The sequence below is a fragment of the Festucalex cinctus genome, chromosome 21 (genome assembly GCF_051991245.1).
Source record: "Festucalex cinctus isolate MCC-2025b chromosome 21, RoL_Fcin_1.0, whole genome shotgun sequence".
Lineage (NCBI taxonomy): Eukaryota > Metazoa > Chordata > Actinopteri > Syngnathiformes > Syngnathidae > Festucalex > Festucalex cinctus.
The window spans coordinates 7,135,185-7,147,213 of NC_135431.1; the positions used below are offsets into that span (position 1 = coordinate 7,135,185).

The 12,029-nt window shown below is 40.7% G+C and overlaps 2 protein-coding genes across 4 annotated transcripts in view; both read left to right on the forward strand.

Moving 5' to 3' along the window:
• The window catches only part of flrt2 (fibronectin leucine rich transmembrane protein 2), a 58,433-nt gene extending 49,339 nt beyond the window's left edge, over positions 1–9,094 (forward strand). For both annotated transcript variants that reach the window (XM_077510226.1, XM_077510225.1), the window contains exon 2: positions 1,545–9,094. In XM_077510226.1, coding sequence (XP_077366352.1) covers positions 1,867–3,849 — 1,983 coding nt within the window. In that variant the 5' untranslated portion in view covers positions 1,545–1,866 and the 3' untranslated portion in view covers positions 3,850–9,094. The remainder of the gene's footprint in view (positions 1–1,544) is intronic.
• The window catches only part of LOC144010111 (uncharacterized), a 292,179-nt gene extending 282,308 nt beyond the window's left edge, over positions 1–9,871 (forward strand). For both annotated transcript variants that reach the window (XM_077510235.1, XM_077510236.1), the window contains one exon: positions 9,784–9,871. The gene's annotated coding sequence lies outside the window, so the exon portion shown is untranslated. The remainder of the gene's footprint in view (positions 1–9,783) is intronic.
• The last annotated feature ends 2,158 nt before the right edge of the window (positions 9,872–12,029 follow it).

Below are 12,029 nucleotides of genomic sequence, written 5' to 3' on the forward strand. Positions count from 1 at the left end.
TAAGCATTGGCGTAAGATGATTTTCGTCCGTCAATAAATGAATCAAGCCGTCAATGATGGACGTCCAATTTGTTTTCGGATTGATGAATGATGATTGGCTCACTTCAAATAAGGGAAGCATTGACGCTCATTTTGCTGAGCAAAACCGATGAATGGCGGACTGACGGTTCGGCTGACTGCTGACGATTGCCAAATGATGCACGCTCAAAATTCACCTCTGCGAAAATGACTGCCCACATTGATGTTGAAAGCCTGGCACAGTCGCCATTCCTACTGATCACTTTTTAAATGTGTTGTTCACGCCGATTTATCTAAAATCTCAGGAAAAAACAAAACAAAAAACAGAATTCTAAAAATTACCCATTACCAGAAAGCATAAACGAGCCTTTTTCCTATGCCCAAACCAATTAGTGTTGTCACTATTGAATATTTTTTAGAATCAATTAATCTATTGATCATTCAATCGATTAATCGACTAATCGGATTCATTTAAATTTTGCCTTAGTGTATTAAAAAGCATTTTCTCCCCTGGTTGGTGTTTATTTTCGTACGTCATATTTGTCTCGTTTTTTTTTTTTTTGTTAGCAGTTTGGTCGTTGTTTTCCAAAGTAAAAATAGATGTTTGCAAATGTCTTAAAATTGGATTAGACACAGAAGATAATCACTCTTTGATGAAGGACTACACAAATCAGTGAACAATTACTGTTGATATGCTGAAATTAGAAATATATGGACAATTTTAAATTAAAAATGGCTCCAAACGGTTACTCGATTATTAAAGTACTTGATAATCGATTACTTGTCGATTAATCTCTTCATTTTGACAGCTCTAAAAGCAATTATCAATCAACTGTCACAAATATCAATCTCTCTAACACTAGAGGCAATTCAAAGAAATGGATGGACATACTCGGCATCCAGGATCATTAAAATATCCTTGGCAGTCGAAAAAAAAAAAAATGCTGGGCAGTATAATGAAGGATGCCAGCAAACCAGTATTATACACCGGTACAGAGAAAAAACAGCTCATTAAGCGTGATTTTTTTTTGGGGGCGGCGTAATATATACGTTTGCGTTTTATAAACGGTATTTTACGGTATATATGTTTTGGTCTATGCATAGGTTATACAGTCTAGTCACTCTTCTTCAACGTCGTGTTTTAAAACCAAGCAGCACTAATCTCTCTTCCAACCGCCGCAAATCCAAGTGTGTGTGTGTATGTGTGTGTTGTTGATCTCGGTTCCCTCTCTTGACAGAGTGCGAAGGGACAAAACCCTCCTTTATGTCTGTGATACCGGATATGCAAGAGCTGTTCTGAATATTTATCAGACGGTTTAACTTTCTCCTCCAATCAGTCGGTGCATAAATTGAAGAATGTGTTTGCCACTTGTGTCGTTCTGTCGACATAACAAAGTGAGTTTGAAGGATACAGTCCGTGTTCTTGTGTGCGTCACTGAGAGGAAGATGGGGATGTGCGTGGGTGGCGGGGTAGGGGATTGACCAGGCCACCCTGAAAATACTAGAGTTTCTTTGTTTTCCCACAGGTCTCTGGTTCCAAATGTCACCCTCGTTGGATTCTGCCCCGGTCGGGGAACAGCGGCAGTGTGTGACGGACAGGCGAATGGAGCCTGCGGTGGCTCTCTGCCGCGTGGCTTCAAACGGGCCCCGGATGAGCTCGGCGTGGCGCAACCAGTGAAGAGTCTCGGCATGGATGGAGTCAGTCAAAGGACCGGCCGCCACTAATGAGACCATTGCTCGTCAGTCGAGGACATTTACAGGATTACTTATTCCATTATTTATATGTAGTTTTTCTTTGTGTTCCTCCCGTCTGCTTGTTTTTTTAGTTTCCTTTTTTTAATTTGAACGATGGAGTTTCTGGCTGGACCCTGGAATAAGGATTGGACTTCATTCTTACAATTTTGCTTGACTGTAATCCTAAGCCTTCAAATGCAATTCAGCCCAGGTGCCTCTTGCCCAGAAGAGTGTCGTTGTGACCAATTATTTGTGTACTGCAACGAACGCAGCCTGACATCCGTGCCTCTGGGGATAAAGGAGGGCTACAAGGTCCTTTACCTGCATAACAACCAGATCAACAATGCTGGCTTTCCTCTGGAACTTCACAATCTGGCCTCTGTGGAGACTGTGTATCTCTATGGCAACCAGCTCGACGAGTTTCCCATCAATCTGCCCAAAAACACCAGAGTACTGCATCTGCAGGAGAACAATATCCAAACAATCTCCAGGCCAGCTCTCGCGCAGTTGACTCGATTAGAGGAGTTACACCTTGATGACAACTCCATCTCCACCGTGGGGGTGGAAGAAGGGGCCTTTAGGGAGGCACTCAGCCTCAAACTCCTCTTCCTCACCAAGAACCACTTAAGCAGTGTTCCCATCGGCCTCCCAGAGGACTTGAAAGAGCTACGATTGGATGAGAATCGAATCGCTAACATTGCAGAGGAGGCCTTCCAGAACGTGACGCGTCTGCAGCGCCTCCTGCTGGACGGGAACCTGCTGACGGATGAGGGCATCGCGCCGGGGACTTTCCAGGAACTGGCCAGCCTCCGAGAACTGGCTCTAGCCCGCAACTCGCTCACCTTCCCGCCTCCGCTTTTACCGAGCCAGTCGCTGGTCAAACTCAGCCTGCAGGAGAACCAGATCGACCAGATCCCAATAGCTGCGTTTGTGGACTTAAATCGACTGGAGAAGTTGGATATTTCCAGCAACCAACTCCAGACTCTCACGCAGGGTGTCTTTGACAGCCTGTCGAGCTTACGGCATCTCATTGTGCGAAATAACCCGTGGCGCTGCGACTGCGCAGTCAAATGGGTGGTGGTGTGGCTCAAGTCGTTGCCTTCGTCCGTAAACGCCCGAGGGTTCGTGTGTCAGAGTCCCGACAGGGTGCGCGGCATGGCAATCCGCGAGCTCACGTTGGATATTATCGAATGTCCAGTCGATGCCGACCAACCGCCGTGGCCCACGCTCCGCTCGACGCCCCCTCCTCCGCCCACGACCGCCCCTCTCACCACCATGATCTCCACTCTTATAACCACACCCATTCCCGACTACTTCGACTCGCCTTCTCCACCCTTACCCCCAGTCTATCACAATCCCCCCGGGCCCATGCCTCCTTACGAGGACCCCCTTCAGATTTCCTTCCATGTGGTCAACTCCTCGAGTATCGAGGTGAGCTGGGCTTCCTATTTCACCGTCACGGCTTATAAAGTCACGTGGGTCAAACGGGGCCAAAGCCAAATAAACGAAGGGATGCGGGAACGGACAGTGAGCGGGGGCCAACGGCGTATCAGCCTCACCAACCTGGAACCCCGGTCTGTGTACCGGATCTGCGTGCACGTTTTGGACACCCACAACTCCTACCGGCCCGGAGAGGATACAATATGCTCCGAGGCCAGGACCAAGTCAGCCTTGCCGACTAAGTCTCCGGGTTCGGGGCAAACGCCGAAGGAGAGCATTAATTCCACGTTGCTAATGGCCGGCATCATAGGCGGAGCCGTGCTTATCGTCTTAGTAACGCTACTCGGCCTGTTTTGCTGGCACATGCACCGGAAGAGCCGGTCATCTTCGACCAAGTGGAAATACAACCGAGGGCGCAGAAAAGACGACTACTGCGAGGCGGGAACCAAGAAGGATAACTCCATTCTTGAAATGACTGAGACCAGTTTCCAGATAGTGGCGCTGAACAACGAGCAGCTGCTCAAAGGAGATTTCCGCATTCAGCCCATCTACACGCCCAACGGGGGGATCGGATTTCGAGACTGTCACCTCAGTAACAATAGCATAGCCTACTGCAAGAGCAGCAACGTACCGAGTACGGAGTTTTGCCACACGTGATGCCGTGGCAAATTTCGCCGCGGAACGCCCACAAACTCCAAAAAACGATTGACGATACGTACAATACACACACACACACACACCGTTTGTGTAGACGATAACAGGCAAATATGAAAAAAATTCTAGTGACATATAACTGTACAATATATATATATATATATATATACATATATATATTTCCAAGTTCTGTCTATGATGTAATTTATACTGTGGATAATAACGTGGGATTCTCTGCTATCTTTTTTATTCGTAGAAAAAGGAGATCCAAGTGTTTTGTTTTTTTTATAAACAGCAGGGTTTTGAACGTTGTTTTCATGGTCAATACTGTACACGAATACAGATTTGTACAATCATGGCACCCTGGGTGTAGCTTCTGGCAAATGCTGTCAGTCTTGGAAAAAAATGTTGGGCACCTTGAGGGCTGGGATCCTTTGCTAACCACAGAAGCAAAAAAACAAAAACAAATTGCCTTTTTGAGACGCTCCCGAGTATATATCAAAATTGCCGTACACGTGGAAATGGTACGAGTAGCACGTTGTTAAAAAAAAAAAAAAAGCTGAAGCACTCTTTCCTATTCATGGAAACAATCGTGGTTGCGTATGAGGCATTGTGAAAGAGGTGTGATTGGATTATTTCCTCGCAGAGAAATCCCAAAAGTGCCTTTAACTCTTAAAATCGTCTGTGCTGTATTCGTTTATAGCCGAGCCGAGACGAGACCCCGGGTTAAGAGACACTTTTTGGAAAACTCTGAAACAGGCTTTGTCATCTTGAGCAATTTGATTATCACGAACATGAAAAGCAACAAAGAACGTTTGCTCTTGATGCGGTGCGTGAATGTGCTGAGAACTCGAGAGAGCGGCCCGTCGTACGCGCCCGCTTCGTTTTCTTCAGCCTGTTTGAGCGGGTGAGGCCACAAGGGGGCAGTTTGTCTCAGCGTAGTGTGGAACGGAGGGGGCCTCAAAACTCCATAACCCAGATGACATTACTCTGCTCAAACAGGATTGTTATATTATTGCTCATCGGGTGTCTTTAACTCATTCATTCCCAAAAACGGATTTATACGTTTTTTTTAGGTTTTAGTTTGCTAGAGTTTTTGTATGAAGGCTTTTATGCAGTTTCTGACCTGAAGTGGTTGCTTAAAGCGATGTAGTTATTACAAAAAAAATAAAAAATGGCTAGCAGGTGGCAGCAAAGTATAAGAGATCAACCAGGTCCATGTTGCAACAAGCTCTTTTTTTTTACCAGTATTTTCAACAGGTTTGTGAATAATGAAGAAACTTAGCTAATTCTAATGCTAATTGCTACAAAACATAAAAACAGATAAAAAAAAAAAAATAGACCGTCCTTTGTTTTTTTTTCCTGATGAAAGAAGAGACACATTTTTCTTTTGGTAGGTTCCATGTTTTTATAGCAATAGAACATGAAAATGTCTGGGAGTGAATGAGTTAATGATGCGGAATCATTTCAAGCTAATTGTGTTTTCTGTGCTTTGTGGCGAAGGTTTACGGATTTTCACCATTGTGCCGCGTTCGGCTGAGCTTCTCCAAAGACGACAACCAATCATTCAACTCATTTTTATTGAAATTGTGCAACTTGATCACACAAGGCAAAAGCGCTCATTATGCTTCATCCATCACCGTTTTGTGTTTGTTTGCTTTCCACCTGCGTATCTCACGACTTCTTCCCACATCTTCCACTTCTAATTTCTGCCTCCCTTGCCCCCTCCCGTCCCAGCATCTCCGATCCCAGCATGTGCTCAATTAAAGCCGTTTCCGTGGCCCTCAGCTCGCGGACTGCGGCGGCAAGCGCTTTTTTTGCATGCCATGTGCCAGCGAGACGTCTTCATTATGCACTTCTTAAGAAGACTCCATTTGATTTGACGTTTTATTTTGAGGGGGCCAAGCTTAAAGAGTTCCCACCCTTGAACACTCCGCTCCCCCCTCCCTGCCCAGTCTCCTCATAATCCTCCACCCAAAAAAAAATGTCCACTTTACTTTCACTCGGCTGCACCCAACTCGCGCTGCTGAGCAAGAGTGTGTTAACTCTTTGTGAGGCGCAAACCTTCACCCACTCATGGAAGGAAAAGGGCTCAGAGTCTACAGAATAAAGAGTAGCAAGATTTTCTCAGACACACTATTCATGTTTAAAATAGAATTTAGTGCTCTCATGTTCAGAAATATGGAACTGACTAAACATTTTTGAGTGACAAATAGGTTGCAACATATTAACACGTTTACGTTTGTTTTAAATGCTAAGTTTTAGCATTTAGCTTACATTCAAATGTATGTACAATACATTTGAACATACTTGAAAATGCATTTAAACATGCTTGAAAATTTGTTTAAATGTACACTGCAAAAAGAGGATTGTTGAATCAACTTAAAACCCCTTAAAATCCATAACTGATTGAAGTGGACATGAGATATTTGAGTGTATAAATAAATACAATGAAAAAATATATATAATTTGGAAGATGTCAACACTTCTGGTTCATGATTTGATCCTAGCTAACCAATCACAAAAAAATGTTACAGCCGAACTATCCTGGCATCCACTATAAGAAATAAAAACATAACCCCCATTTTCCTCCTCCCCATATTTTTCTTACGTGGGAAAAAGACTCAAAATTGGTAAAAAAAAAAAAAAAAAATGCCCCTCAGAAAAAAATGCAGGTCTGAAGGGATTAAGATTACAAATTGAATTGTTGACCAATTTAAAACAATTGCTTCAGTTGGTAAAACACTGGAATTAAGTTATATAAAGTGAATATATTAAGTTTAATTTTTAATAATTAATTTATAATTAAATTAATTTGTTGGATGGATTAATTCAGGTGTCATAATAAATCAAATTTTATAGATTTACTTGGAAATAATTTAACTTAATTTAATCGTGTGTTACCAATTGAAGCATTTTTATTTATTTTTTTAATGGTCAACAATTCACTTTGTAATTCTCTTTTTAGAGTGTGCTTGCAAGTACGTTCCAATATTCTTCTAGGCTAATTGCTAACATGGCATTATGGGGAAAAAAAATGCACTGCAGACCTAATAAAAATTACAAATAAGAAATTGTCATGTACTTAATCTATGAACGTATTGATATAACGTAGACCTAATGCTTTATTTTTATTATTTTTTTTGTGCATGTGCAAGACAATACATTGTAGAATTAATGCTATGTTTTTAGCATTTAGCCTCACAGCAGGTTTAAACTTATTTGCATGTACGTTTATGTCTTTCCAAGTAGGTTTGAACGTATTTGCCAGTCAAAAAATGTTTACTCCACATTTGCAGTTCCATGCTTTTGTGCTTACAAAGTCAAAGTATTAGTTTTTTGTTTTTGTTTTTTGTTTTTAATCAAAGCTGAGTTTTTCCTCATCAAACCAAAGCAATGTCTCGTTGTGTTTGCCGTGTGCTCAATCAGATTGAATTTAATCAAGGGAAATCGTTTGAATTATGGCTAATCATTTGAGATTGAATCAAGATGTGTCTCCCATTATGGCCGCCCATTTATTGACAGTGATTTGAGCTGCACTTATTTCAAGTTGATATGTAACTATTTAACTCATTCGCTCCCAGCCATTTTTACAAAAGCAATCCCCGTTCGCTGTTTTACTGGGTTTGGATTGATTTTGCGAAGCCCCACAGAATATTGTGTTCTATTGCTATAAAAACATGGAACCTATCAAAAGAAAGATTAAAGTCTCTTCTTTCATCAGGAAAAAAAAAGTATATTTCCATCTGTTTCAGTTTTGCAGCAATTAACATCAGAATATAGCTAAGTTTCATCAATTTTCACAAATCTATTTAGAACTGTAATTGCGCTTTTTTTGCAACATGGCCCTTGTTGATCTCTTATACTCTGCTGCCACCTGCTGGTCGTTTGTGAAATAACTACCATTTTTGTAACCGTTCTTTGCAGTTGAGAGGCTGCATCAAAGCCTCCTGTATGCTCTACAATAAAAAAAATAAATAAACCAAAAAGCGTATAAATACGTCTTTTGACACAAACATATAAAATAAAACGTATTTATACGTCTTCGGGAGCAAATGCGTAAAACAAAAAAATAGCACATTTCTTCAATTACTTGCCCGCTGTTGAATTTTCTGTTTGTTTCTTCTGTGGTTGTCAGAGCATCTCCACTTTTATGTTGAATTTGTTTTCTACGACTATCAACACATCAGCGCACCCAGACGAAGCGTTCCTGACCTTGCCCTCTTTTAACAATCGTAAAGCATAGCTGACTAAGCACCGAACCGACAGCTCATTGTGCGGCTTGCTCTACATGCTGCACCCGCTGATCCGCAACATCCCGCGCGAAAGCAACCGCAACATTTCCACCTTGGGTTTTTCTTTTTTGTTTCGAAATCGGGTCGACAATTTCGCGTTATCTGCCTTACGTTTTTACGCAGGATTGAATGATGAAGAGGACGCACGTAGAGCAGCACGAGGCATAAGGAGACGAGAGCGCCTGAATGAAAGCACATTTACTTTGGCCTTGGCGGCGACAATAAAACAGTGCCAATCGGAACAACACTGCTAAGCACGACACATGCGCGAGCTAATGAGACTTTTCATCCCGACTGCCAGACCCGACACGGTGTGGTTAATGACTCAACCGGGCTGGGGAAGCGTTTTAGTGGTTGTTTTGCAGTACGCATTACTCCTCATTTAATACACGGTTTTAAAGCGTTTAACATAATGCTGAGACGAACGGAATTAAACAAAATGGAATGCAAACCGACTGCCAGTGTCGGTTTTTCGTTTTTTTTTTCTCAGATTGAGTAAACAAGTTTTGAAGCCACACTTCCTGTTGGCAAATTTTTCCAAATAAATCAGCAAAGTAACGCATTTATTGATCTTTGCATGTAGTACCTTCATGACCTTTCGTTTTGTTCAAGTTAATTTTAAAGTTTATTTTACAGCAATCATCTACACAGTGATTGTGATACACAGCATCGAAGATATATTAAAAAAAAATAAAAATAGCTGCAAAATTGACACTGCATGTAAAATGGCGACATTGATCATGTTAGAAGACCCACCGAGATGTTTCTTCTGAACCAAAGTTAAGAATTTGTGTTCTCATAATGAAATGTTGATGTTGTTCCATGTATGTGCCTTGAGGTTGAACTTACAATGTAAAGTCCTTGAAACCTTTAAATGTTTTTGCACAAACTGTACATACTTAAGTGAAGTTTTTTTTTTTTTTTTTTTAAATAAAAGAGCCATTGGATTTGAATACACCCGTCTTTTTCCAAGATATCTACAACATAGTTGACATAATATTTTGGGGGGGTTTTTTTTCGCTGTTGTAAGTCTGCTTATTTTTTGGGTCAAAGCGCCATAATTCGGGTCAAAGAAATGTTGCTGGAGCACATCGTTTCAAGTGTTATTCTTTGGTAAAGGGATGCTCAAGACACATTAGTGTAGCCACCGCAGCTTAGCACAAAGCTGGGGGAAATCCAGGCCACTCCAACATTGTACTCTTACGGCGCAACTAAATCCGACAGTGAGCCGCTTCTATTCTTCATAAACTACAAAAAAAAGAAGAAACCACTGAACCACACTTAAATCAAAGAGTGTATTTACAAATCGGACATTGGTATGATCTCCAAAACAAAAAATATCCACATGATTTTGTTATTGTTGTTGTTGTTGTTGGAAGCAAGCACTGTTGGTTTGGCAATTATTTTATTTTATTTATTTTTTATTTAATTTATATAAATATTTTATATTTATTTATTTATTTTATTTTTATGCACAACAGTGACTTTGACACTAATATTTATTTAGTGATGCTCTGTGGATTAGATTTAATGTGACAAACGTTTTGATCATTCTTTGAAAACATATTTCTTAAGATCCACCATGTTTTCATGTAATTTGATTGTTTTTTTTTTCCTTTTCTTCTTTTTCAACTCATTCCAGAAACCAGAGGCGCAGAAGACGTTGGGAGAAAAAACAAAACAAAAACACAGTTGACGTCAATTAACGTTATTGGCAGAAGTCGTTGGGATTTCCGTTAGCGGTAATTACCATTCTTGGCAGGAAAAGAGTTAAACACTATATTGGTAAAGTTTTTAAGCTATTTTTTGACCATTATAAATAGTGTAAATTTGTGGGGGGGGGGGGGGGGGGCAAAGACAATTCTACTGTACAATGGAATTTCTAAGCTTGAGGTATATTTTAGTTCGGAACATTCAACTTCAGAGGTTCCACTGTACATTTAACATGTATGACTGGCCAGTTTCACATTTGTGACTTCCACCTTTCAATCTCACTTTGGTTATGAAGTCAAAATAAATAAATAAATAAATAAAATTCTTCTTGAAATGTAATATAGCAGTAGAATAAATACAGTACAATTAGTATGGTTGCAATAAAGCTCACTATGTGTTAAAATTAGTAAAGTCGGAAGATGAGGGTTTAATGCAGAGCTGGACTGGCCATCTGGCATTGAGGGCAGATGCCCGGTGGGTCGGTGTCTTTTGGGCTGATGCAGTATTTTATTTTTATTTATTTATTATTATTATTATTATTATTATTATTATTATTATTATTATTATTATTATTTGCCTACATTTTACCCCAAGAGACCCATAATTTAGAGCAGGGGTCTCCAAGTTCGGTCCTCGAGAGCCCCTATCCAGCCTGTTTTCCATGTTTCTCTCCACTAACACACCTGATTCATGATTGGGATCGTTTTCAGGCTTCTGCAAAGCTTGCCGATTAGCTGATCATTAGATTCAGCTGTGCTGAAGGACGGAGACATGGAAAACAGTTTTCAGTTCCTGGTGGGCCACCAGAGGGCACTGTTAAATTTTTCTTACCAACACTATTATCATTACTAGTTCTCATTGTTGCTTAACTCATTCACTCCCAGCCATTTTCACAGAAGCAATCCCGTTCGCTCCCGGCTGTTTTACTGGATTTTGACTGTTTTTGTAAGGACAACAGAATATTGTGTTCTATTGCTATAAAAGCATGGAACCTACCAAAAGAAAGATTCAAGTCTCTTCTTTCATCAGGAAAAAAAAAGTAAGCAAGCAGCAATTAGCATTAGAAGAGAGCTAAGTTTCATCAGTTTGTAAGTAATTTAGCCTTTTTTTCTACATGGCCCTGGTTGATCTCCTTTGCTCTGCTGTCACCTGCTGGCCGTTTGTGTAATAACTACCATTTCTGCAGCCGTACTTTGCAGTTGAGAGGCTGCATCAAAACCTTCTGTATGCTCTAGCATAAAAAAACAAAAACAAAAAACGTATAAATACGTCTTTGGGACACTTAGAACATTAAAAAAACGTATTTACACGTTATTGGGAGCAAATGAGTTAATTTAATTTTAGCTTACTGTTTATGTTGTTCGGTATGAGTTATCTGAAGTTTTTCTTTATATTTTTTGTTCTAGCTAGAAAATGTTTCAGGTGGTCAAAGAGCACCACTGTCTTCTATTTGAATTGGCACGGGAGAAGCTAGCTGTTAGCTACTGTGAAACTATCTGATTGAATGCCTGTTACCAAAAAGGCTTCTCTTCTTTAAATGTGGAAAATAATCTGTGTAAAAATGTACAATATGCTGTCCATAAACAACAATCATAGATCGTTGAGACCATCGTAAACCAAAAATATTTTGTTTACATCTAACTGTCAACCATGTCTCCCCAAATTTCAAGTGTAATCTCTCAAAGGGGCGTGTTCTGCTTTAATTTTGCGTTTTAAATCTTTCTGGGTGTAGTTATTTGCTGCACAAATGAGTGAATTGATCGTGAGCTGCACATCTGCTGCGCACTTTTGCATCTTCAGCTTAACGAATTGTTCTATTTCATCTACGCGAGAGAAGCAATGTTCGCCATATTCCACGTCGCGGCAAGTAATGAAAAGTGAATTTTCTGCTTTTGAAAATGCTCCACGAACAGGATTATCTTTTTATCTCCATCTTTAATATGGAGGGGAAAGTCATCAAACGGCGCCATTTCGAGCAACGTTCTCAAACGCGGACATCTGGCAGACTAAACATTTGAAGATTAGCTCGGTTGTTCTCCACATCTTTTAATGTGCCGAGAAACCTTTAATTACAGCGGGAGCGCAGGTGAGGCCCCGGCCGCTATTTTCACCGGCAGTGCTAATGGATGTCAGGATGGGGTCACCGCATTTCTCTGTCCATTTGCCGCCAACGGC